Source organism: Mustelus asterias, chromosome 8 (genome assembly GCF_964213995.1).
Source record: "Mustelus asterias chromosome 8, sMusAst1.hap1.1, whole genome shotgun sequence".
In the NCBI taxonomy this organism is placed as follows: Eukaryota; Metazoa; Chordata; class Chondrichthyes; order Carcharhiniformes; family Triakidae; genus Mustelus; species Mustelus asterias.
The window spans coordinates 118,120,669-118,146,533 of record NC_135808.1 but is presented as its reverse complement, the minus strand read 5'-3'; the positions used below and the strand labels follow the sequence as shown (position 1 = coordinate 118,146,533).

General features: G+C 41.6%; 1 protein-coding gene across 4 annotated transcripts in view; it reads left to right on the top strand.

Moving 5' to 3' along the window:
• The window catches only part of ptbp2a (polypyrimidine tract binding protein 2a), a 61,589-nt gene that overhangs the window by 22,355 nt on the left and 13,369 nt on the right, over positions 1–25,865 (top strand). For all 4 annotated transcript variants that reach the window (XM_078218813.1, XM_078218812.1, XM_078218811.1 and 1 more), the window contains exons 5-8: positions 7,570–7,713; positions 9,650–9,814; positions 9,898–10,008; positions 21,126–21,321. In XM_078218813.1, the coding sequence (XP_078074939.1) occupies positions 7,570–7,713; positions 9,650–9,814; positions 9,898–10,008; positions 21,126–21,321 (616 nt within the window). The remainder of the gene's footprint in view (positions 1–7,569; positions 7,714–9,649; positions 9,815–9,897; positions 10,009–21,125; positions 21,322–25,865) is intronic.

Below are 25,865 nucleotides of genomic sequence, written 5' to 3'. Positions count from 1 at the left end.
TCTCCAGGTGATGTCTCCAGACAGGAGACAATACACATCTCTTTAATCTGTCTTAATGTTCTCTCCACTCACATTGTTTGTATCTTAAAGACTTGATTAGCTGTAAGTATTCGCATTCCAATCATTATTCTGTAAATTGAGTTTGTGTCTTTATATGCCTTGTTTGTGGCTTTTGCTACCAAATGTACCTGTTGGACTTTAACCTGGTGTTGTTAAACTTCTTACTGTCATTCCCAAGAACCAGAACTGCAGTGCCTCCTTTCTCGTTGGCCTGGAAACATGCTGCTGTTGTTGAAAATTTTCCTGAATACACTCCCAGAATATTTCCTCTTTGCCCTTTGCAATACTACTATCCTGTCTATTTTTGAATAAGTAAAGTCCTCCATTACAATTGCTCTATAATTTTTGCACTTCGCTGCAATTTCTTTACTAATTTGTTCCTCTACATTCTTTCCGCTATTTTGAGGCCTATAGACGACACTGAGCAATATAATTTCATCAGTTTTGTTCCTTGACTTTAGCCAAATAGATTCTGTTCTTGACACCTCTGGGATGTTGTCTTTCTCAAACATTGCAAATCTCTCAATCAATATTGCCAACTCTCCTTTTTCCTTAATTTCCTATCTTTACTGAACACTTTGTATCTAGGAATATTTAACAGCCCTGCCCTTTAAGCCAGCTCCCTGTTATACCCACAACATGTTTCCACATGAAAACCTGTGCCTGTAACTCACTAATCTTATTTACTACACTCTGTGCATTCATAAACATGCACAGTAAGCACGATTTATACTTTTCCTTTCTTCCTTAACTTTTTCTTATCCTAGTGCTATCTATCACAACCAATATTCTATGCACCATGGTATTCTTCTCTGGCATTACCTCCTGAATCCTACATCCCTACCACGTTAATTTAAGCCCTCCCCCGTTAATTTAAGCCCTCCCCCGTAGCACCAGTAAAATGCCCACTGGGAACTCAGTCCTAGCTCTATTTGGGTGCAATGCATGCAGCCTGTACAGATCCAATCTTCCTCAGAACCACTCCAATGTCCCAGGAATCTGAAGCCCCCTCTCCTGTGCAATCTTTCCAGCCACACATTCATCTGCTTTATCCTCCTTTTTCTGTACTAATTTGGGTGTCGTACTGGGTGTAATCTGGAGATTACTAATTTTGAGGTCCTCCTTGCTGATTTCCTACCTAGCTCCCTAAATGCTGACTGCAGGACCATGTCCCTCTTTCTGCCTTTGTCTTTTGTACCAACATAGACCACGACTGCTGGCTGTTCACCCTCTTTCCTCAGGGTGCACTGCAGCTGTGCAGTTACATCCTTAACCCTACTGACCTTTTGGAGGGAAGGTCATTGATGAAGCAGCTGAGAATGGGGGCCTAGGACTTGGCCTAAGAAACTCTTGCTGCATTGCTGGGGCTGAGATGACCCACAACAAGCAATGTTGTCCTTTTATGCTAGGTATGACTCCAGCCAGTGGAGGGTTTTCCTCATAATTCCCAATTGCTTCAGTTTCACTCAGGCTCCTTGATTCCACACTTGGGGAAAATGCCGCCTTGATATCCAGGATTCTTGTCTCCCCTGGATGGCCAAGGTGGTAGAAGGTGGGTGGTCACAATGGAGTGTGTTGGAATAGTCAAGTCTAGAGGTAAGAGGCATGGATGAGGGTTTTAGCACTAGATATGCCGAGGCGGAGTTGGGCGATAATAGCAAATCGAAAAGCAGAATGCTACAGTTCCTGGAAATCTGAATAAAAAGAAAATCCTGGAAATGCTCGGTCAGAGCTATCATTTCAGTTGATGATCTTTCGTCAGAACTATAAAAAGTTAGATTTGCAGGTTTTGAGCAATGAGGGATAAGGACAAAAGGAAGATCAATGATGGGGTGGGAGACAGGAGAGATTGAATGGCAGAAGAGTTGCTAAAGAAAAGAAGTGCTGAGAGCAGGTTAACTATTCTTTGAAAATGAAAATAAGAGAAAAGTTGAAACCTGCAAAGCAAAGGAGTTCAGGGTCTGAAATTGTTCAGCTCATCGTTGAGTCTGGAAGGCTGTGATGTGCCTAATCGGTGTTCTTCAGGCTTGCATTGAGCTTCCCAAGAACAGTACAGCAGGTCTATCACAGAAATGTCAGTTTGGGAGCAAGGTGCAGAATTAAATGACATGGCACTGGAAGCTCAGGTTCATGCTTGTGAACTGATCGGAGATATTCTGCAAATCAGTTGCCCAGTCTGCATTTGGTTTTCCTAGTGTGAAGGAGACTGCATTGTGAACAGCTAATACAGTAAACTAAATTGGAAGAAATACATGTAAATCTCTGTTTCTGCAGGTTTGTGAGATGACAATGAGTTCAAGGATTATGAAGGGAAGTTGAAGGTGTGGTTGTTGTTTGCAAGGATCTTGGCATTATGGGTTCATAATTTGACAAGAGGAATAATGATGGCAGATTTTAAAGAGAAGGGGACAGAACTACCTGAAAAAAGAAAACTCAACATTATCAACCAAAAAGGGGACCATGCAGTAAAGTTGAATGTTTAGCAGTTCAGTCGGAACAAGGTCAGGATAGCAGGAGGTTCTTGAACATGTGCTCTGAGGAGACATCGGGGCAAAGAGAGAAACTAGAGGACAATGCAAGTCCAAGCCTAAAGCAGGAGAATCTTTAGAAGCAGTTTGACTTAATAGGCTCTAGGGGATGGGAGGAAGAGCAGAGGCAGCTGATGTACAGGAAAGGGATAGAGAATCTGGTGAACTGGTACAACGACAATAATCTCTCCCTCAATGTCAGCAAAACAAAGGAGATAATCATCGACTTCAGGAAGCATAGTGGAGGTCATGCTCCTGTCTACATCAATGGGGATGAAATGGTTGAGAGCTTCAAGTTTCTGAGTGTCCAAATCGGCAACATCCTGAACTGGTCCCTCCACGCTGACGGTATAGTTAAGATGGGCCACCAACTCTTCTACTTTCTCAGGAAACTAAGGAAATTTGGCATGTCTGCTACGACTCTCTCCAAATTTTACAGATGCACCATAGAAAGCATTCTTTCTGGTTGTACCACAACTTGGTATGGCTCCTGCCCTGTCTAAGACGGCAAGAAACAACAAAGGGTCATGAACGAAGCCCAGTCCATCACTCAAACCAGCCTCCTATCCATTGACCCTTGTCTACACTTCCCACTACCTTGGAAAAACAACCAGCATAGTCAAGTACCCCACGCACCCCGGACATTCTTCCACCTGCTTCTGCTGGGAAAAAGATACAAAAATATGAAATCATTCTTCTAAATTTTCTGCCCCATGCCATAAATCTATGCCTCCTGGTTATTGGCTCCTTTACTAAGGGGAAAAGTTTCTTCCTACCTACCCTATCTATGTCCCTCATCATTTTGTGCACCTCAATCATGTCTCCCCTCAGTGTTCTCTGCACTCCAGTCTCCTTTAGCTGAAAGCTCCAGCACAGGCAACACCCTGATGAATCTCCTCTGCACCCTTTCTGATGCAATCACATCCTTCCTGTACTGTGGTGACCAGAACTGCAGACAGTACTGTAGCTGTGGCCTATCAAACATTTTATACAGTTCTATCATACCTCCCTGCTCCTATATTCTATGCCTCAGCTAAGTATCCCACATGCCTTTTTGACCATCTTGTCTATCTGTTCTGTTGCCTTTAGGGTCCTTTGGACATGCACTCCAAGGTCCCTCAGGTCCTCTACTTCCCACTGTCCTGTTGTTCATCGTGTTATTCCCTTGCCTTGATTGTCCTTCCTTCCCAGGTATCAGACAATGAACCTTCTCGGAATTACTTCTAAAGCATTTAAGTTCTTCCTTAAATAAGATCAAAATTGTGGTTCCATCAATGCCCTGTAGCAAAAATTTATTATTCCATTCCCCCAACAACATTCTTTTTGCCTTCTAATCACTTGCCATACCTGCATTCTAGCTTTTTGTAATTCTTGTACCAGGACATAGATCCCTCTGAACTTCGAGTTCTGCAATCTCTCTTAATTTAAATAATATGCTCATTTTCTATTTTTGCCAAAGTGGGCAAATTCACATTTTCCCACATTATACTGCAGGTGTCAATATTTTGCCCAATTATTTACCGATCCATGTCCCGTTGCAGAATCCCCTTCACAACTTGGTTTCCTACCTATCTTTGTATATCTATATATGATATCTATAGATATATCTATATATCATAAATTCGGTCCCTTCATCCAAATCAGTAATATAAATTGTAAATAATTGACACCTCAGCACTGATCCCTGTGGCACTCCAATCATTGTATCTTGTCAACTGAAAAATGACCCATTAATCCTTGCATGATACCAGTCGGCGCTCTGGTCTGGTTGGTGTTAGAATGTGCCACTGATGCTCGGATCCAGTCGTTCTCAGTGGCACCCCTCTTTCTGATTCTGGATCCCTTGATTGGACCTGAAGTGCCTTTGAGAAAATGGCGCCCCATAAGGCCACTGGCAATTCTGGCTGGGTTTGCTGGGTGTCCTTCAAGAGGCATATGAAATCCATGAATTTGGAAGGATCTCTGAGCCACCACTAAATTTTGCTGAACTTGGATGATAAGCTTTAAGTGGTTCATTAATGAGCCTAATTAGACAGTGGCAAAATCCCTGTTTCAGCTCATTCCTGCCGCTGACGTAATGTGGGTAGTTTTGCTGTTGGCCGGAATGGGATGCGCAACCTCCCTGGTGATTAATCAGCCAATGGTGCAAACATTTGGAAACCTTTTCTGTGTGACTAATGTCAATAGACGTACTTGGTAAATATGCCACATGAACTTCCTTTGAATATGTTCTAAGGAATTAATTTGTGACTAAAAGTAAACGGGCAACGGTAGGATGCACAAAGATCTGGATTCTAATATGTTGTAGTGAGAAAATGTGAATTTCTGTTACTTTACTGTTCAGTTATTGCAAACATACTTTCCTTGTGTAGCTTTGCAAGATGGTAAGTAAAAGATGAGCACTTGTCAAATGCAGAGTAACACGGGACATGGTCACCAGTGTTTCAATACACAATTGCTTGGAACTGAATGGTCCAAAGAACTGGTTTAAAATATGATCTTTAACATTTGATAGCTTTGTGCAGAAGTATAATATATCTGTGTGGGAATTGAAGATGACAACCAGCAATCCTCATTGAGAATTAGAGCATAAGACATAGTGGCCAGGTGAGTTGGCAAGGTGGATACAAAACTGGCTCGGTCAAAGAAGACAGAGGGCAGCAGTGGAAGGGTGCATTTCTGAATGGAGGGCTGTGACAAGTGGTGTTCCTCAGGGGTCAGTGCTGGGACCTTTGCTGTTTGTAATATATATAAATGATTTGGAGGAAAATATAACTGGATTGATTAGTAAGTTTGCGGATTGGTGGATTTGCGGATAGCAATGAGGACCATCAGAGGATACAGCAGGATATAGATCAGTTAGAGAAATGGCAGATGGAGTTTAATCCTGACAAATATGAGGTAATGCATTTTGGAAGGTTTAATACAGATGGGAAATATACAGTAAATGGCAGAACCCTTAAGAGTATTGATAGGCAAAGGGATCTGGGTGTACAGGTACACAGGTCACTGAAAGTGGCAATGCAGGTGGAGAAGGTAGTCAAGAAGGCATATGGCATGCTTGCCTTCATCGGCTGGGGTATTAAGTTTAAAAATTGGCAAGTCATGTTGCAGCTTCGTAGAACCTTAGTTAGGCTGCACTTGGAATATAGTGTTCAATTCTGGTCACCACACTACAAGAAGGATGTGGAGGCTTTGGAGAAGGTACAGAAAAGATTTACCAGGATGTTGCCCAGTATGGAGGGCATTAGCTATGAGGAGAGGCTGGAGAAACTTGGTTTGTTCTCACTGGAGCGATGGAGGTTGAGGGGAGACCTGATAGAAGTCTACAAGATTTGAGAGGCATGGACAGAGTGGATAGTCAGAAGCTTTTTCCCAGGGTGAAAGAGTCAATTACTAGGGGGCATAGGTTTAAGGTGCGAGGGGCAAGGTTTAAAGGAGATGTACGGGGCAGATTTTTTACACAGAGTAATGGGTGCCTGGAACTCGTTGCCAGGGGAGGTAGTGGAAGCGGATACTTTTAAGGGGCGTCTTGACAAGTACATGAATAGAATGGGAATAGAGGGGTATGGTCCCTGGAAGGGTAGGGGGTTTTGGTTAAATCGGGCAGCATGGTCGGTGCAAGCTTGGAGGGCCGAAGGGCCTGTTCTTGTGCTGTAATTTTCTTTTGTTCTTTGTATAGGAGCAGAATTAGGCTACTCAGCCCAGCAAATGTGCTCCACCATTCAATCATGGCTGATATTTTTCTCATCCCCATTCTCCTGCCCTTTCCCCATAACCCCGACCCCCTTATTGATCAAGAACCTAACTATCTCTGTCTTAAAGACACTCAATGACCTGGCCTCCACAGCCTTCTGCGGCAAAGAGTTCCATAGATTCACCACTCTAACTGAAGAAATTCCTCCTCATCTCTGTTTTAAAGAAACGTCCCTTTAGCCTGAGGTTGTGCCCTCTGATTCCAGTTTTTCCTACTAATGGAAACATCCTCTCCACGTCCACTCTATCCAGGCCTCTCAGTATCTTGTAAGTTTCAATAAGATCCCCCCCCCCCCCCCCTCGTCCTCCTAAACTCCAATGAGTACAGACCCAGAGTCCTCAACAGTTCCTCATGCGACAAGCTCTTCATTCTAGGAATCATTCTTGTGAACCTCCTCTGGACTCTTTCCAAGGCCAGCACATCCTTCCTTAGATATGGGGCCCAAAACTGCTCACAATACTCCAAATGGGGTCTGACCAGAGCCTTATACAGCCTCAGAAGTATATCCCTGCTCTTATATTCTAGCCCTCTCGATATGAGTGCTAACATTGCATTTGCCTTCCTAACTGCTGACTGAGCCTGTACGTTAACCATAAGAGAATCTTGAACAATGACTCCCAAGTCCCTTTGTGTTTCTGATTTCCTAAGCAATTTCCCATTTAGAAAATAGTCTGTGCTTCCATTCCTCCTTCCAAAGTGCATGACCTCACACTTTTCCACATTGTGTTCCATCTGCCACTTCTTTGCCCACTCTCCTAATCTGTCCGAATCCTTCTGCAGCCCCCCTGCTTCCTCAATACTACCTGTCCCTCTACATATCTTTGTATCATCTGCAAACTTAGTAACAGTGCCTTCAGTTCCTTCCTCTAAATCATGTATATTGTGAAAAGTTGTGGTCCCAGCACTGACCCCTGAGGCACACCAGTAGTCACCGGCTGCCATCCTGAAAAAGACCCCTTTACCCCCACTCTCTGCCTTCTGCCAGTCAGCCAATCCTCTCTCCATGCCATGGGCACTTAACTTATTTAACAGTCTCCTATGCGGCACCTTGTCCCTGTTGTAAGAATTTAATTCTTACAACATTGGAAGTTAATAATTATAAACAGTGTGCTTTACTCTGAAACAGGTGTTGCTAAAGTATTAGTTTGATGACATTGTCTAAAAGTTTGAATTGCCATGTTTTAACTACTCACTACTTAGTGTGCTTTCTGTGTGCTGCTCCAGGCTTTCTTGGAAATGGCTTCTGAAGAGGCAGCTATCACCATGGTGAATTACTATACTGCTGTAACGCCTCATCTTCGGAACCAGCCGATCTATATCCAGTACTCAAACCATAAAGAATTAAAGACAGACAATGCTTTAAACCAGGTTGTTATTTAGTTCATTGATTGTGAAAATGCTGTATGTTCATACCATTTCACTCGTCTGATCTCTTTTATTGGAATTATGCGTTTGAAATTTGGGACTTGAATGGATGTCTGATGATTTTTAAACATCTAATGCTTCTATTCCTAAATTTGAATGCTGAAGTATTTTAGCTTCAAACATTACTGACTGGTGACTATAGTGTTGCAAAGGAAATCAATAATGTGGTCGTTTCAAATACGTGGAGTGTATACTTTTTTTGAAATTTCAGCCCAGACCAATATCTATTAATCATTGATTAGATCATCTCTCATTCTGAACTCCTAGAGGGCATAGGGCTAATTTACTTGGCCCCTTGTGGTAGGTTAAACCCCTTATTTCAGAACCAATCTAAGGAGCCTTTGTCGTATAGCTTCTAATGCAAATATATCATTCCTGAGAGTTGGAGACCAAAGCCCTTTACAATCGTAGCAAGAATTCCTGTTCTTGTACTCCAATCTCCTTGCAATAAAGGCCAACATACCATTTGCCTTCCTTAATGCCTCCTGTACCTATATGCTAACGTTGTGATCCTTCTAAAAGCCTCTCTGAACATCAATGTTTCTCTGTTTTGCATCTTTTTCAAAAATATCCTGCTTTTCTCTTCTTATTACCAAAATGAATAACACTCAAACTTCCCCACGTTATGCTTCACTTGGCATCCTGTTGCCTACTTGCTTAATGTTTTTATTTTTTTTAGCATTTTTGTGTTCTCGGAGCTTACCTTCCCATTTAACTTTGCACAGTAAGCAAGCTTGGATACTTTACTCGCAGTCTCTGTTTAAGTCATTAATATAGATTATTAATAGTTGATCCTTGTGACACTCCAGTAGCCTGCCAACTTGAAAATGCCATTTATCCCTACTGTCTGCTTTGTAACCATTAAACAATCCTCTCTCCATGCTAATATTCTACACCATGAACCTTTATCTTGGATTTTAACCTTTTCAGTGGCACCATATCAATAATTTATTATGCGCAGTTAAATTTAAAATTCTGCTAAATTGAATTAATAATGTAAATAACATCCTAGTTGGAATTTAATGCTTAAGACTTGGCAAACTGTTTGACTTCTAATTAGATTGAATTTTTTAAAACTGGCACACACGGTGGCACAGTAGTTAGCATTGTTGTCTCAAAGCGCCGGGGACCCAGGTTCATTTCTGGCCTTAGGTGACCGTGTGGAATTTGCATGTTCTCACTCTGTATGTGTGGGTTTCCTCCAGGTGCTCTGATTTTTTTCCCACAGTCCCAAGATGTGTAGTTAGGTGGATTGGCTGCTAAGTTGCCTCTTAGTGTCCCAAGATGTGTAGGATAGGGGGATTAGTGGGGTAAATACGTGTGGTTATGGGGATAGGGCTAGGTAAGGGTGCTCTGTCGAAGACTCAATGGGCTGAATGATGCCCCTGCCCCCACCACCACCACCTTAAAAAACAAAAGTCCTTCCGTAATTTGGGCAAAATAAAAATGATTTCATAGAATCCCTACAATGCAGAAGGAGGTCATTCGGCCCATCGAGTCTGCACCGACAACAATCCCACCCAGGTCCTATCCCTGTAACCCCATATATTTACCCTGCTAATCCCCCTGACACTATTGGACAATTTAGCATGGCCAATCCACCTAACGCGCACATTTTTCGTGTGTGGGAGGAAATGGGAGCACCTGGAGGAAACCCATGCAGACACAGTGGGTGGGGGGACGACTTGCAAACTCCGCACAGACAGTGACCCAAGCCGGAAATTGAACCCAGGCCCCTGGCGCCGTGAGGCAACAGTGCTAACCACTGTGCCACCATGCTGGATTTGATGGTCAGTTTAAAAATATATATTCTGAAATAATACTTTAAAGCAAAATTGGGGTGAAATGGGAAAACTAATTTGTCTGTTACTGCTTTCAGCGTGCCCAGGCAGTTCTTCAAGCCGTAACTGCTGTGCAGACAGCAAGTACCCCGCTTACCGGAACTACAGTCAGCGAGAGTGCAGTGACGCCAGCACAGAGCCCAGTACTCAGAGTAATTATTGACAACATGTACTATCCGGTCACTCTGGATGTACTTTATCAGGTATGTTTATGCTTCACATGGCTTTGTGTAGATTGTAACTTATTTTGATGGACAATAATTGAATATTTTTGTTCTTTTTAAAGATTTTTTCCAAGTTTGGGCCAGTATTGAAAATCATTACTTTTACAAAGAATAATCAATTTCAAGCTCTACTGCAATATTCTGATCCCATGAATGCACAACAAGCAAAACTGGTAAGTGGGCACAGCTGAAACTTTGTTATATCTGCATATCTGTTTAAAATTAATTTATTTAGTGTCACAAATAGGCTTACATTAACATTGCAATGAAGTTACTGTGAAAATCCCCTAGTCGCCACAGTCAAGCGCCTGTTCGGGCACACTGAGGGAGAATTTGGCATGGCCAAAGCACCGAACCAGCATGTCTTTCGGACTGTTGGGGGAAACCTACGCAGACACGGGGAGAATGGCACGGTAGCACAGTGGTTAGCATTGCTGCTTCACAGCTCAGGGTCCTGGGTTCGATTCCCAGCTCGGGTCACTGTCTGTGTGGAGTTTGCACATTCTCCTCGTGTCTGCGTGGGTTTCCTCCGGGTGCTCCGGTTTCCTCCCACAGTCCAAAGATGTGCGGGTTAGGTTGATTGGCCAGGTTAAAAATTGCCCCTTAGAGTCCTGAGATGCGTAGGTTAGAGGGATTAGCGGGTAAATATGTGGGGGTAGGGCCTGGGTGGGATTGTGGTCGGTGCAGACTCGATGGGCCGAATGGCCTCCTTCTGCACTGTAGGGTTTCTATGATTTCTTTCTATGATTCTATGAATGTGCAGACTCCGCGCAGACAATGACCCAAGCCGGGAATCTAACCTGGGTCCCTGGCGCTGTGAGGCAGCAGTGCTAACTGCTGTGCCACCATGCTGCCCACGTCCCTTGCAAAGATGGGCAAATGGGTTTCAGTGGAACAAGATTATGGCTATAGGTTTCAGGGGATGGTTTTTGCACTTAAAGGGGATCTTTGGCTAGTTGGTCTGGTTGAGGCCAGTGCTGAATTTAGTATGTTTACGTAGCTGCTTATTTTTGAAGGTAAAATGTTACAGCCGATGGAATGTCATGCATTTAATGTCCAGAAATCAAAATTAACATTCTTGTTTTGGTTCCAAACAACGTGAATATAAATTTTGACGTGAACTGTTACGACAGGGATTAGAGGAGTATGTATTTTATCTAGCCCACTGCTCCAACGCGCTATTAGTTTAAATGTCAGTAATTTACTCACCAAAATGTCCAATTATCTATCTTTGCTGCTGTTGGACCCAGCATTAAAGAGACTTTAACCAGGCTTCTTTCAATAAACTCAATGGTTGATTTATTGTTAAACAAAACTTATTTTTTAAAACAAGTTGCAAGAACCGGTTAACACAATTGCAATTTGCAAGTATAACCATCTATCCCTTTTTGAAAATCCCCCAACACAAAAGGCAACTTTTCACTTTCTCAGTTCAGCTCCAACTTTTAACCAGTTCTTGTTTATTCATCAGTTAAAATAATTACTGTGCAAACAAAAACTCCAAATTATGCAATGTATTTCCAAATTTTAAAAGAAAAATAGTTGTGAAGCTATTGTATTCCCAATAGAACATACAATATATCAAATCATTATCAACACGTATAAAGATGTACAACTGAGATTACTTCAGCATCTTACTTTCTTAAGCAAACTCAAAAAGCTGGTCACCAAGTTTCCCAAATCATGCCTGTACTTTGCATGTACTTTCTTCCAACTCAGTTTGCCACGGAACTATAAAGTTTTGCATCAAATACTCGACAGGTCAGGCAGTTTCTTTAGAGATAAATCGAGTTAAGTCAAGTCGGGGGGGACGGGGGGGGGACCTTCATCAGAACTGTAAAAAGTTAAAAATATACTTTGTGCAAGTAAAGAGGCAGGATTTAAGCGTGTTCAGAGGCAAGGAAAGAGGTTGGAAGTGGGGTAAAGGGGGAAGGTCTGTGTTAGGGTGGAAGGCACAAGAGTAATGACGTGATGGGGCAAAGCACAGAGAGATACTATTGGAACAAGTAAAGAAACAAAAGATGGGTTTAGAGCTCTATTCCCTCGCCATGCAGCAGTTCAGTTATTGTTACAGCCACACACATACTGATGGTTAAGTGCCGCCACTAGCCCATGAGCAAAGAACTGGTAGATTCTCCCAGGACACGGGGAATTAACAGATGAGAGCCAAGTCTGACATGATTAATCAGGTGGCATTAACAGCTGGAATTCACTCATCAGTTCCTGGAGCCTGAAGCTATCACTCAACGTTGCGGCCCACTCGTCAATCCTTCCGTTTGGTGCATCTCTCCCACTCATCGTCCGTCATGATCCTCTTGCTTGCAGCTCCTCATACTGGGGAATTCTTGTCTGGGAAAATTTGATATTAGACAATTATAAAATTAGTTTTCCAGGACCAGATAATTTATTCAGCTGTAGATTTTTATCCATTTACAGGATGTCATGTGTCACTGGTACAGTCAGCATTTATTGTGTAATTGCTCTTGAGAGGGTGGTAGTGAGCTGACTTCTTGAATAGCTAATAGCTACCAGCCTCCCATCTATTGACTGTCTATACTTCCCGCTGCCTCGGCAAAGCAGTCAGCATAATTAGGGACCCCACGCACACTGGACACTCTTCCATCTTTTTCCTTCGGGAAAAATATACAAAAGTCTGAGGTCACATCCCAACCGACTTGAACAGCTTCTTCCCTGCTGCTGTCAGACTTTTGAATGGACTTGCCTTGCATTAAGTTGATCTTTCTCTACACCTTAGCTATGACTGTAACACTACATTCTGCACTGTCTTGTTTCCTTCTCTATGAACGGTATGTTTTGTCTGTATAGTGCGCAAGAAACAATACTTTTCACTATGTTAACACGTGACAATAAATTAAATTTTAAAAATAGGTTAGTTCAGAGGGCAAATAAAAGTCAACCATGTTGCTGTGGATATGGTGTCACATGCAGGTTAGACTTGGTAACAGTGGCAAGTTTTCTTTCCTTGAGGACATTGGGGAACCAGATGGATTTCTGTGACAATCTGATAGTGTCATGGTCGTCCCGACTGATGCTAGCTTTATATTCCAGATTTATATTTCAGTTGAATTTAAATTCCCCAGCAGCCAACATGGGATTTTAACTCCTGCCTCCTGATCATTAGTCCTGGCTTCTGGATTACTAATCCAATTTCACAACCACCATAGCCCTCTAAATTATGAGCTAGAGTACTATCATTAACAAGTGGTAAGCTATTCTGAGGTTTTTAAGTGATTTTAACAACTGCAAAATAAAGGGATGGTTCTCATAAGTTCATTGATTCCTAAAGATTGCCATCTGCAGAAAATTCATGTTTACATGCTTAATTATGAGGAGTAGACCATTCAGCCCCCCGAGCCTGCTCCAACATTCAATAAGATCATGGATGATCTGATTGTGGCCTCAGCTCCACTTTCCTTCCCACTCCTCCTACCATTTGACTCCCTTATTGATCAAGAATATCTAATGTAGCCATAAAAATGTTCAATGGCCCTGCCTCCATCACTCTGGGACAGAGATTTCCAAAGACTCATGGCCTTTAGAGAGCGAAAAAAAATCTTGCTGTCTTAAATGGGAGACCCCTTATTTTAAAGCTGTTTCCCTTAATTCTAGTCTCACCCACAGGATAAATACCCTTCCAGCGCTCACCTTGCCAAGTCCTCTCAGGATTTTGTGTGTTTCAATAAGATCACCTTTCATTCTTCTAAATCCTAACCCTTTTCTCTTAGGATAGGAAAACCCCCTCCTCCAGAGTCCATTGATTGAAACTTCTCTGAACTGCTTGTAATGCAATTATGTCCTTTCTTGAAAAGGGTAACCAAAACTCTAGATATGACTCACCAATATCCTATATAACATGTTATTGTTGTATACCTTGTAGCAAAACATCCCTACTTTTATATTGTTTCCCTTCCAATAAATGACAACATTCTATTTGCCTTCCTAATTATTTGCTGAACCTGCATGCTAACTTTTTTATGACTCATATGCCAGGACACACATCCCTCTCTACCTTGAGTTCTGCAATCTCTCCCTATTTAAGTAATATGCTGCTTTTTAAATTCTTCTTGCCAAATTGGACAAGTTCACTTTCCCTCATTTTTTTCCATTCACTTAACCTATTTATGTTTCTTTACAAAATTCTTATCTCCTCTTCACAGCTTACTTTCCTACCTATCTGTGTGTTATCAGCAAATTTAGCAACCATACGTTCAATCCCTTCATTAATATAGATTGTAGATGATTGAGGCCCCAGCACTTTCTGTGGCACATCAATCGTTATATCTCGCCAACCAAAAATGCCCCATTTATGCCTACTGTTGGCTAATCGATCCTCTATCCATGTTAATATGTTATCCCCTGCACCATAAGCTCTTATTTTGTGTTGTCACCTTGGATGTGGCACCATATTAAATACCTCCTGGGAATTTTAAGTACGCCACATCCACAAGTTCCCCTTTATCCACATTGCTTGTCACCTGAAAGAACTCTTAATAAATTTGTCAAACATGACTTCTGTTAGGGGTTGAAGTGCAGATTGAACAGAATCAAATCAAGAGTTGAAAGGGTTATATCATGAAGACGGATTGCATAGATTAAGCTTGTATTCCTTTGAGTAAAGATTCATGGTTGATCTAATTGAGATGTTTAAGAAAAATATTGTGTTTGAATTGGGTAGGTAGAGAGCAACTGTTTGCTCTGTTGGGGGAATCCGGAAAGGTTGGCATAAACTCAAAACTAGAGCTGGACCTTGAGGCATCATGTCGGTAAGGACTTCTTCAGACAAGGGGTAATGGAAATCTGAACCTGTTTCTCCCATTCTTCTTCCCGTATGTCCCTTGCACTCTCCACCCACCACACATGCATGCACAGGTGCCGCGCGTGCGCACACCAAAGAAACCTTTCAAAACTGAGTTGTGTTTGGGTACAAAGGGACCTGTGCATGCATGTGTGGTGGGTAGAGGGGGCACAGGACATGCGGGAAGAAGAATGGGGAATGCAGGAGAAACAGGTTCAGATTCCCATTACCCCTTGTTTGAAGAAGTCCTCACCGACATGATGCCTCAAGGTCCAGCTCTAGTTTTGAGTTTATGCTTTTGGTGTCCAAGCCTCGTCTTGTGCCTAGATGTGTTTCATTCCTGAACAGCACCAGTGAAGAGTGGCTTCTCCAAATGTCAAAAAGTAAAGAATTGGGGCATAGGCATTTTTTGTATGTTTACCTGTAAGGTTTGGCCATGAATCTCTTCTGGTGAACGGAATTGTAACCCTACCAATAAATTAGATATATGTGGAATAATGAAAATATACAAATGAAATTTCTGCGTGGACATAGGTTTTATGGTATTCTTGTTGTGTGATATATGAAGGCTACAGTTTAGGCATTCTGGGGTGCCCTACTTTGCAACTTAAGTTATTCCAAAATTTTTCTCATCCACTTCTGTAGCGAATGGAAATATGGACTGTTATTACTTACAACATGTATTATTAAAGAAAATGAAAGTAATCAAATGAATCACTCCCTCAACTGAACTACTTTGGTCATTTAAAAGCTGTTTTATAGTTCAAGTTTGATTGGCTTTTGAGTGTGATTTGTTTTGCCAGTAATGGATGTGAAAAGGCATTTGAAAAAGTTGTGATGAGCTCTACAATTTGCCTGAGGAATTGGAAGTTCTGCTGGATGAAAATAACATTGGAGCATCAAGCTAAAGAGGAAGAAGTAATGTTAGTTGGAGAGGCTTTAAAATAACTTGAACTAGAACTGAAAAAGTGTGAACAAGATGTGGCAAAGCAGAGGGCAACAGTGTTCCAAGCCCATGATGCAAAATTAAAGAAAGCAGTTTTAAAATAAATTTAGAAAGCTGGGTCCACTGTTCACACTGCAGAACTACACGAAAAAAACAACTTTTTCATGACTGCAAATTGGAACTTCAGGAAGAAGCAGCAACGGTTGCTAAAGCTGAATTGGGAAAGTATAGAGCTCCTTGGAATAAAGGAAAAACAAGAAATCAATAGAATTTTTGAGCTAAATGAAAAGAATTATCAAGTTGCCTCAGCTGAAATTTGAAATAAATTCAATAATTTCTTAAAGCAGCTAAAGAGGGCTTTACGCAGCAGAAAAATTAGATGCTTGCCCCAAAGAACAGTCAGCTCATGAAGAATTTGCAGTTGAACATGCTCCAAATCTGAAAAGAGAGATCAGTTCCAGATGCATGTCTGGCTAAAGGACTTGGGCGTTGAAAACCATACTCATGTGGAAACAAAATGGGGATCAGGAACTAGAATCTGAACAGAACGGTTCAGAGTATGGCTTTGAAAGGGGATAGCACGGAGATCAGCAACAAAGCAAATCTTGATGATTGCTTAGTTGTCTGACTTCAAAGAGCAGTGGAAATTGCTGAATCCAGAAGGCAAGAAGCCATCTGGCTAGAATTATCTCCTTGGGTTCTGGTTCATACCAATCGGCACTCAGGAGTCAAATGGACCATCAGCAAACAATGATGTTGTTGTTCATAAGATTAACCAGACCAAACAAATTTCAAGTCATTTGGATCCCAAACACTGTACCAATGCTACTGGGCCATACTTCAAAGCTCTGCTTTGCCACATCTTGTTCACACTTTTTCAGTTCTTTTTTCGTGATGAGGAAGAACATATGAATAGTGCACCAAGGGATCCACGTCGTGGAAAAGGAGGAAACCAAGGACGATTGTTACAAATATAACTAAATAATGAATTCAGCTGATCGAATCTGAGAATGCTTTCAACAAGAATGTCAGCAGTTCGAGGTAGAGCTAGAGGAAACATGCAGGCAGTTTCAGCACGTAGTTCATGAACGCAAAATAGATATACAACAGCTTAATGAAGAACATCCAAGAACTGAAGATAATGCAACATAAAAAGGGAATTTTTGTGAAAAGAATGAAAGAAAACAAATCAACTAGCAGTAAAACAATCTCTTGTTCGCAGAAAAATTGGAGCTGCAAGAATTCATGGAAGTTGAATTGTGAATCCTAATCTTCGCGTTCATTCAGTTTTGTTATTGGTTAAACCCCTTTGGTTTCGTAAATATCATATGTCTAACAGTGGAATACGAAAAATAAAGCAACCGATTTAGTAAACAAACTATTTTGTTAAAATGTTTATGATAAGAACTTGCTGTATTTAAGTGTTGTAAAGAATGTGGTAGAATTCAACATTCAGTTTGAGAAATGTAGGTCCAAAATTAGTGTATTGAAGGCAATTGCAGAGACATGAAGACAGAATTGGCTAAAATGGATAGGGAAAATAGGTTAAAAGGTAAGATGGTAGAAAAGTAGTTGCAGAGATTTAAGATATATTTCATAAATCCAAAGAAAGACTGAGGTGGATGTACCAGCTTGGGCTAACTAAGGAAGTTAAGGATGGTATCAGATTGAAGGAAAAGGTTCACAATGTTATGAAAGATTAGTGGTAAGTCGGAAGATTGGGAACATTTTAGAAACCAGCACCGGGTGAGAAAAGCATAAAAGAGGGAGAAATTGGAGTGTGAGGGAAGACAGAAAAATGAGAACAAGAAATATCAAACATACAGTAAAAGCTTTTAAAGCATCTAAAAAGAGATAAAATAAGCATTGGCCCCTAAGGATGAGACTGGAATTAATGGGCAACAAGAAAATGATAGAACTTGAACAAGTATTTTGTATCTGTGTTTATAGAAGAAGGCACACACATCATCCCAAGAATAGCAGAAAGAAGCAAAAGGGAGAGGGGCACTTATAACAATCAAAATCACTAGAGAGCAAGTACTAGAAAAACTATTGGAACTGAAGGCTAACGAGTCCCCTGGATCTGATGCCCTGCATACTAGGGTCTTCAAATGTGCAAAGATGGTCAATGCATTGTTGTAATCTGCAAAATCTCCTAGATTCTGGAAAGGTCCCAGTGGATTGGGAAACCGCAAAATGTAACAACTCTACTCAGGAAAGGAGAGTTGGAGGTAACAGGAAACTGAAGGCCAGTTACCCTAATATCACAGTCATTGGAAAAATGCTGGAATTCATTATTAAGGAAGTAGTAAAGAAAAATCATAATGCGTCAGGCAGAGGCAACATGGATTTGTGAAAGAAAAATATTTGACAAATTTGTTAGAGTTCTTAGAGGATGTCAAAAGGAGGGTGGATAAAGGGTAAAGTTTTATCTATTAGTCACAAGTAGGCTTACATTCACACTGCAATGAAGTTACTGTGAAAATCCTCCTAGTCTCCACATTCCGGCGCCTGTTTGGAACTGGTAGGTGTGATCTATTTGGATTGCCAAAAGACACAGAGTAAGGTGACATAAAATTCTTTGGAATTCTCTTCTCGAGAGAGCATTGGAGGCTGGGTCATTAATATGGGAGGAAATTGTGGCATAGTGGTAATGTAATTGTCCGAATAATCGCGAGGCCCAGGTTAATGTTCTTAGGAAATGGGAAATGATGATACAAAAATGGGTAGGAAAGCTAGTTGGAAGGATAAGTTTAAGTTTTAAGTTTATTAGTGTCACAAGTAGACTTACATTAAGACTGCAATGAAGTTACTGTGAAAATCCCCTAGTCGCCACACTCTGGCGCCTGTTTGGGTACATTGAGGGAGAGTTTAGCATGGCCAATGCATCTAACCAGCTTGTCTTTCGGACTGTGGGAGAAAACCGGAGCACCCTGAGGAAAGCCACATTTACACAGGGAGAACATGCAGACTCCGCACAGACAGTGACCTAAGCCAGGAATTGAGCCCTAGTCTCTGGCGCTGTGAGGCAGCAGTGCTAACCACTGCGCCACTGATACCAAGAGTCTGCAAAGGGATGTGGACAAGTTAAGTGAGTGGACAAAAATTTGGTAGATTGTGTATAAAAAGGGGAAAATGAGAGGTTGTCCACTGTGGCAGGAAAAATAGAAAAGCAGAAAATTATTTAAATGGACAGACACTGCAGAATGCTGCAGGTCAGAGGGATTTGGGTGTGCTTGTATATGAAGCACAAAAACTTACTAAGCATATTCAAGTAATTAGTCAAATAGGATTTTGGCCTTCGTTGCAAGGGGATTGAGTTTCAAAGTAGGAAAATTTTGTACAACTATGCAGGACGTTGGCAAGATAGCACCTAGAATACTGTGTAGTTTTGGTTACTTTACTTCAGGAGGGATATACTTCCATTGGAAAGAGTTCTGAGGTTCATAGGCTGGTTCCCGAGATGAAGGATTGTCATGAAGATAGGTGGAGTACGTTGTGTCTATGCTCGTTGGAATTTAGTAGAATGAGAGGTGATCTAATGGAAATATATAGGAATCTGGAGGCGCTTGACAGAGTAGTTAAAGGTGTTTCCCCTCGTGGGGAATCTAGACTTAGGGGGCATAGTTTCACGACCAGAAGTCTCCCATTTAAGACAGAGATGAGGAATTTCTATCATAAGGATGTTAGTTTTTAGAATTCTTTTCCCCAGTGAGCACTGGAAGCTGGGTTGCTCAATATATTGGAGGCTGAGTTAGACAGATGTTTGATCGAAAAAAGGATCAGGGGTTTTGGGGGAGGCAAGAAGTTGAGGTGCAGGCAGGAAAGTGGAGTTAAGGCCACAATCAGATCAGCTTATTGAAAAGTGCAGCCTCAAGCAGCCAAATACTGCTATTTGTTTTGATGCCGATTAACTTTAGAATTAGAAATGTAATAGGTCCTAAGCCAGTGGTTCCCAAAGGGTGCGGCTTGCCACACTGGTGTGGCGAGGGAGGATGGCAAGTGTGGCGGCAAGATTCAAGGACAATCAAAGAAACATTTAAACATGGATAGATATTTTTCCAAAATACATTGTTTTATACTTTCTGGATGTCCCACGATCATATTATGAAGTAGTTAGTTGTGTTCTGTGTTATGAATCAAGCACTGCTAGGAGTTGTTTTTTTTTGTTTTTGAATGTATTTCTTATCAATAAAAAATTTTGTGTGGCGCGAGCAAATTTTTATTCCGAAAGTGCGGCCCAGTGAAAAAAGCTTGGGAACCACTCCTAAGCAAATGAAATGGAGGAGGGTAGAAAAGAAACGAGGGAAGATCTGCGATAGATGGGAAGACAGATTAAATGACTGACAGAGGAGTTGGTGACGAGTGGCAAACCGGTGTTGTAATCGGATAAATACAGAAACAAAAGATGTGGATGGCTATGATAAATAGTTGCCCTGCAAAAGCAAGACTGAAGAATGCAAAGAGAAATGAAACAAAATGGTTACAATCTGAAATTGTTGAACTCAAGTGTTTTTGAGTCCAGAAAGCTGTAAAGTGTCCAAATGGAAGATGAGGTACTTCATTGGAACACTCGAGTAAGCCAAGGACAGAGTTGGTCAGCTTGAGAGAAAGGTGGAGAATTAAAAAGATTGGCAATCTAGAGCCCAGGGTCATGCGTGTTCCACAAAGTGACCACCCAATTTGTGATTGATCTCTGCAGTGTAGAGCAGATTGCATTGTGAACAATGAATACAGTATACTAAATTGAAAGAACTACACACAAATGTTTTCACCAGAAGGAGTGTTTGGAGCCATGGATAGTGAGCAGAGAGGAGGGAAAGATGTTGCATCTCTTCTACTTGCATCGATCTATATATACCATGCTTGGAATAATTAAGGCTTGAACCAGGCTTAAAGCAGGATGCTGAGGAGGTAATGGCCCTTCACAAATGTTGAAACAGGGGCAGTAGATGTGTTTGGTGGTGACACCACACTGAAGGCTTCACACTAGAGACAGGAAATGGCAAATGCTGATCCATTGAATGTTGAGATTAGTGGGTGGAAGGTGAGTGAGGGTTGGGAATTCATAACATGGAACTGAGAGGGAGGGAAAACATAAATTCTCATGAGATATTTATTTGGAAATGAATGAGCTGGTCTCCCCTAATCAATATATTGATCACAATGTAACAAAACTGATGTAAAATGATCCATGATGGTATCTTTAGCAAAGCACCATTTTCTTGCCCTTTTCTAATCATTTGCTTGTATAATGTCATTCTACTCCAAAAATAATTAATGAAGGAGCGTTTACGTCAGAACATATTATTTCAATAGAAGTAATTCATTCTAACTTTTCCCCAAATTTAACTGTCAAAATGGAACACATGACTAGTTTTTAAAAAGAAGTCTTGTCTTTTATAGTTGTATTGAAGATTACAAAAGAATTGTTAAAAGTATGATAGATTATTGTATCCCTCTGACAAAACACTTGTATACTTTTGATTCTTCATCTACTGATTAGCCATTTTAATTAATTTTTACAGGCCCTGGATGGTCAGAACATTTATAATGCTTGCTGTACCCTTCGGATTGATTTTTCGAAATTGGTGAATTTAAATGTGAAATACAATAATGATAAAAGTCGTGACTACACCCGTCCAGACCTTCCGTCAGGAGATGGACAATCATCTATGGATCCTGCCATTGCTGCAGCATTTGCTAAGGAAAGCTCCCTTCTTGGTAGGAAAAAATAGTTGAATAATTTAGCTGTCGTTTTTCAGATATTTTTCATAAACTGTAAGTTGTACTTTATGAGCTGTAACTTCCTCAGAGTGGCATTCAGCAGCAGATTGCCACGACTTAACTATGCTAAAATTCTTAAGTCCAGACTCAGGCCGAGTGATATTCAAGCAGTACAGCAGGTCCCAGATTCCAGCACCGAAATCAAAACGTATGCAGCAAATAAGGATACGCCCCCTTTTTATGGCAAAGCAGGTGATTTTAAATGTCCTCCTAAAAATAAAAAGCCGGGTAGCAGGGAAGTGTCTCAGGTAAGTGAATGAGATTTGGGAGGACATGGGTTTATGGGAGAGTTTTGCGGGGGGAGGAGGGGAGAATTGCACATTGGGGCAGTTGGGCAGGGTCCCATGGGTGATTGGGGGTGCCCTGTGTAGGGCTCGGTCTGGGTCTTTAAAATAGAAGTGTGTTATAAAGTGAAAGGCGGATAAATGTACTCTGACTAACTTGACCAGTTTGCAGTGGCCCTTTTTAACTCTGGCGTATTATACGGTGAGATAGACAAAGGGGACGAGTCAAGTGAAGGTCCAACTTTATTGAACACTATCAAGGAAAAACAATATCAGACTTTACTGTTGTACTTTAATTAAACTCTATCAATCTCTTCACAGGACTCTTCAGTAAACAGTCTTAAATCTCGTAATCTAGTAAATCTAGTAAACAGTTTTAAATCTACATTAGCAATCTACTTCTGACATACTTCCGAGGATTTGCTGCACCCTATCCACAGGTCCCTATCACTATTTGAACTCTTGGAATGGATATTACTAGCCTTGTCAGGCATTAAGGCTGAGCAGGTTGTTCCTCGGTCTTTGAGGGTTGGCTGATGTTTCAGGATCTGCTGTCGTAAATTTGGGCTCCACCTCTCGTCCAAGGCTGGTTCTGGTCTTTGGGTCATCTCACAGGGGTGGTCTTCTGAGTCTGGTCACTGATGATGCTTGCCACGCGGTAGAAGGAGCTGCTCAGCTGCCAGTTGAAGGTGCTCTCTGGCGATAGCATTGAAGAAGTTGCAAAAGCAGAGAGTTGGACTTCCAACTCTTTTATCCCTCTCTTTGTACCCTCCTCGAAGATTTGTGCCTGTGTCCAATACTAGCATTGGGCAGAAGCTCGAAGATCCCATGAGGTGACTATTTTCCACATTTGGAGATTGCAGAATGTGGTTTTAAACCTTCAACTATCAAGCTGTTCTTGTCATGCTATGCCTCTGGCCTCCGGCTGAACTGGGTGCCACCAAGTCTGCCTAACATTGTTTACACCTCCAGTGTTAGAAGAATGTGGCCATTACCGTGGTCAGGGCGGCATGGTAGCACAGTGGTTAGCACTGCTGCCTCACAGCGCCAGGGATCCAGGTTTGATTCCTGGCTTGGGTCGCTGTCTGTGTGGAGTTTGCGCATTCTCTCTGTGTCCGCGTGGGTTTCCTCCGGGTGTTCCGGTTTCCTCCCACACTCCAAAGTTGTGCAGGTTAGGTGGATTGGCCATGCTAAATTGCCCCTTAGTGTGAGGGGGACTAGTAGTGTAAATATTGGGATTACAGTGGATAGGACCTGGGTGCGATTGTGGTCGGTGTAGTCTCGATGGACTGAATGGCCGCCTCCTGCACTGTTGGTATTCTGTGATTAGTACCTGGCCAGGCACTTCCAGGCCTGTGGCTTCGATGGGAAGTTGATTGTCAAAGGCCTGGCTGCATGAATACTGTCTGTTCCAGCTCTGAAGTTTGAAAGTTGCAGAGCCCAGCTAGATTTAAATTTGGCTTCCACGTTTCAAGTTTTTATCTATGCGCATGAAAAATATTTATTTCTGCAACAATCCTGGAAGTCATTGGTCACCTGACCGCAAGTGTTTTTGTATTCCAACTCTTTCAGAGTAACTATTAATGTATCACTGGCAGAACCATCTGAATTTCGTGAGTTAAATTGCTTTGTTGGATGGTTCCCAGTGCAGCGTAATTGTCCAGGGGAAGTTTGCACTTCTGGCAGGGTAGACCCTTACCTGGGAACATACGAGAGAGATTCCCAAGCGCATCTTTATGGTACCCTCCAAATCCAGAACTGGGGAGCCAGTAATAATGACAATGTGTCTTTGACAAAAAACTTTTGACTACTTTTTAGAGCTACATTTCTATAATTTAACTCCTTACCTTTTTTCCCAAATTAGCCTCCACTTCACCATCATGAATATTTGTATCTAATTATTTGTCCAAGGTGATAACTTTTATTGGCAGCAAATATCCAAAAAATTGCACACGTACTAGGACTGGAATCGGTTAGCTTGAAGATGACTTCATTAAATTGATGTTAAAGAGCAAAGAAAAGTACAGCATAGAAAAAGGCCCTTTGGCCCTCCAAGCCTGCGCCGATCACGATGCCCTAACTAACCTAAAAAAAAACTGCCTTTACTCGGTCCGTATCCCGCTATTCCCTCCCTATCTATGTACCCAGCCAGATGCCTCTTAAATGTTGCTAATGTGCCTGCTTCCACCATCACCTCTGGCAGTGTGTTCCAGGTACCCACCACTCTGTGAAAAACCTCCCCCCGCACATCCCTCTTGAAGAAGAACCTGTGCCCCCTTGTAATTGACACTTCCACCCTGGGAAAAACCTCTGTCTATGCCTCTCATAATTATGTAGACCTCTATCAGGCCTCCCCTCAGCCTCTGTCTTTTCAATGAAAACAATCCTATTTTATTCAACCTCTCCGCATAGTCAACACTCTCGAGGCCAGGCAATATCCTGGTGAACCTCCTTTGCGTGTCTCCAAAGCTTCCACATCCTTCTGGTAGTGTGGTGACCAAAACTGCGTGCAATGTTGCATTTCTTTTTGGGATATTAGGCTTGTATAGGATATTGTCATACGTTCTCTACCGCTTGTACAAGTTCAGAGAGTGGAGAAACAAGAGATGTTTGCTTCACACTTTATTTAATCAAAACAAATGATAAAATGTAACCTCCTGTATACATGAGATACCTATGATGCCTGCATCAGGGGATATCTTTCCTGCATATGCATATGCTAGCCTTTGAGTTGTTTCAAGATTTCCTCTTTATTGAAAGAAACAAAATATTTGTATTTCTATAGCACTTTTTTTTGACAGTCTCTGTAAATTTCAAAGCACTCAAAAAGTCAGTGAAGTACTACGACCGTTAGTTTGTTCCCTGTCAGCTTCAGGTTCTCCAGCCATGACGCGATACCTTTAACCCTGGCACTGGGCAAGAAACACAATCTTTGGAACTCTTGTTGTAGCTACAGAGAACAGTATCTCTTCCCCTGACTATACTGTCCCCTTTCGCTACCACATTCCTCCTCGTTCCACTCACTTGAATGGCCTCCTATAACATGGTGCAACGATGAGTTTACCCAACCATTCGCTGCACAAAAGAAAGCCATTCAGCCCATTACACACATGCTGGCTCTTTGGAAGAGTTGTCACATTAGTCCTGCTCTCCTGCACCTTCCATATAACAAAAAAATATAACGTTTCAGGTCAGAAACCTTTAATCAGATCCATACAGGTAGAAGTGATCTTTTTTCAGTTGGTCAAAGTCAAGGACTCGGGCACCTATATCGGTACACCCTAGATCTCAATATTTGCTTGGCTTTCAATCATACCCTTCTGCCTCTGCCCATAAGGGCCTGATGGCTTTCCAATGTCTGAAGCCTGGACTCCAGTTAAACAAGCCTTTTGAGTCAATGTTCCTCCACAAATCTAGTTGTCTGGGATTGCAGTTCTCTCCCCAAACGCTCACCTGCTGCAGTTGGAGCACAGTGTTGGTGCTGCCATGTCTAGCTAACCTTATTTATTTATTTGATTTTGTGAATACATTTTTGGAAATCATTTGAGGAAATGTATGATTAGAAAAGATAATGCACAAGGATTTTTGTTGCACTCCATTTGAAGGGTGTGAAACATGCCCAAAGATATGAATCAGAATTGTTAAAGTTCTTGAGTTATTGTTCTATTCCATTCTTGACTAATTTTTAAAAGGAGATTTACAGTGAATCAAAGCATGTTGACTTGTGTACATTGATGATGTATGGGTGTTGATACTGTATCTTTGCAGATTTTATGACTACTGATTAGTTTATCATTACAGATCTCCATTGTTTGGAGCTCTTTATTCAGCATGTGTTTTCCTCAGAATTCACTATTTGGGCAAAAATAATTAAAGCCAGAACGCAGAAATCTTTTTGGCCAAGATTGTCAGATCAAGCCGAAAATGGGGTGCAGTGCTGCACCTTGTCAGCTTGGATCTTGTTTCTCTCTCTTGTGGGGACCTTAAATTGTATTCAATTGGAATTTGAATTTGGGTTTTGGAGCAAGCAAGGAATGGATTCATGTCTGCCCAGTCCAGTCTGAGCATTGGCTTTGTAACTTAAAGAATGGAGTAAAAAAAATTAAAGGGTGCAATGTTGGTCTGATTCTTTATAAATTATCTTAGGTGCAGCCCTTCTGGAAGTGCATTTTTTAGTAACTTGAAGGGAAGTTAACT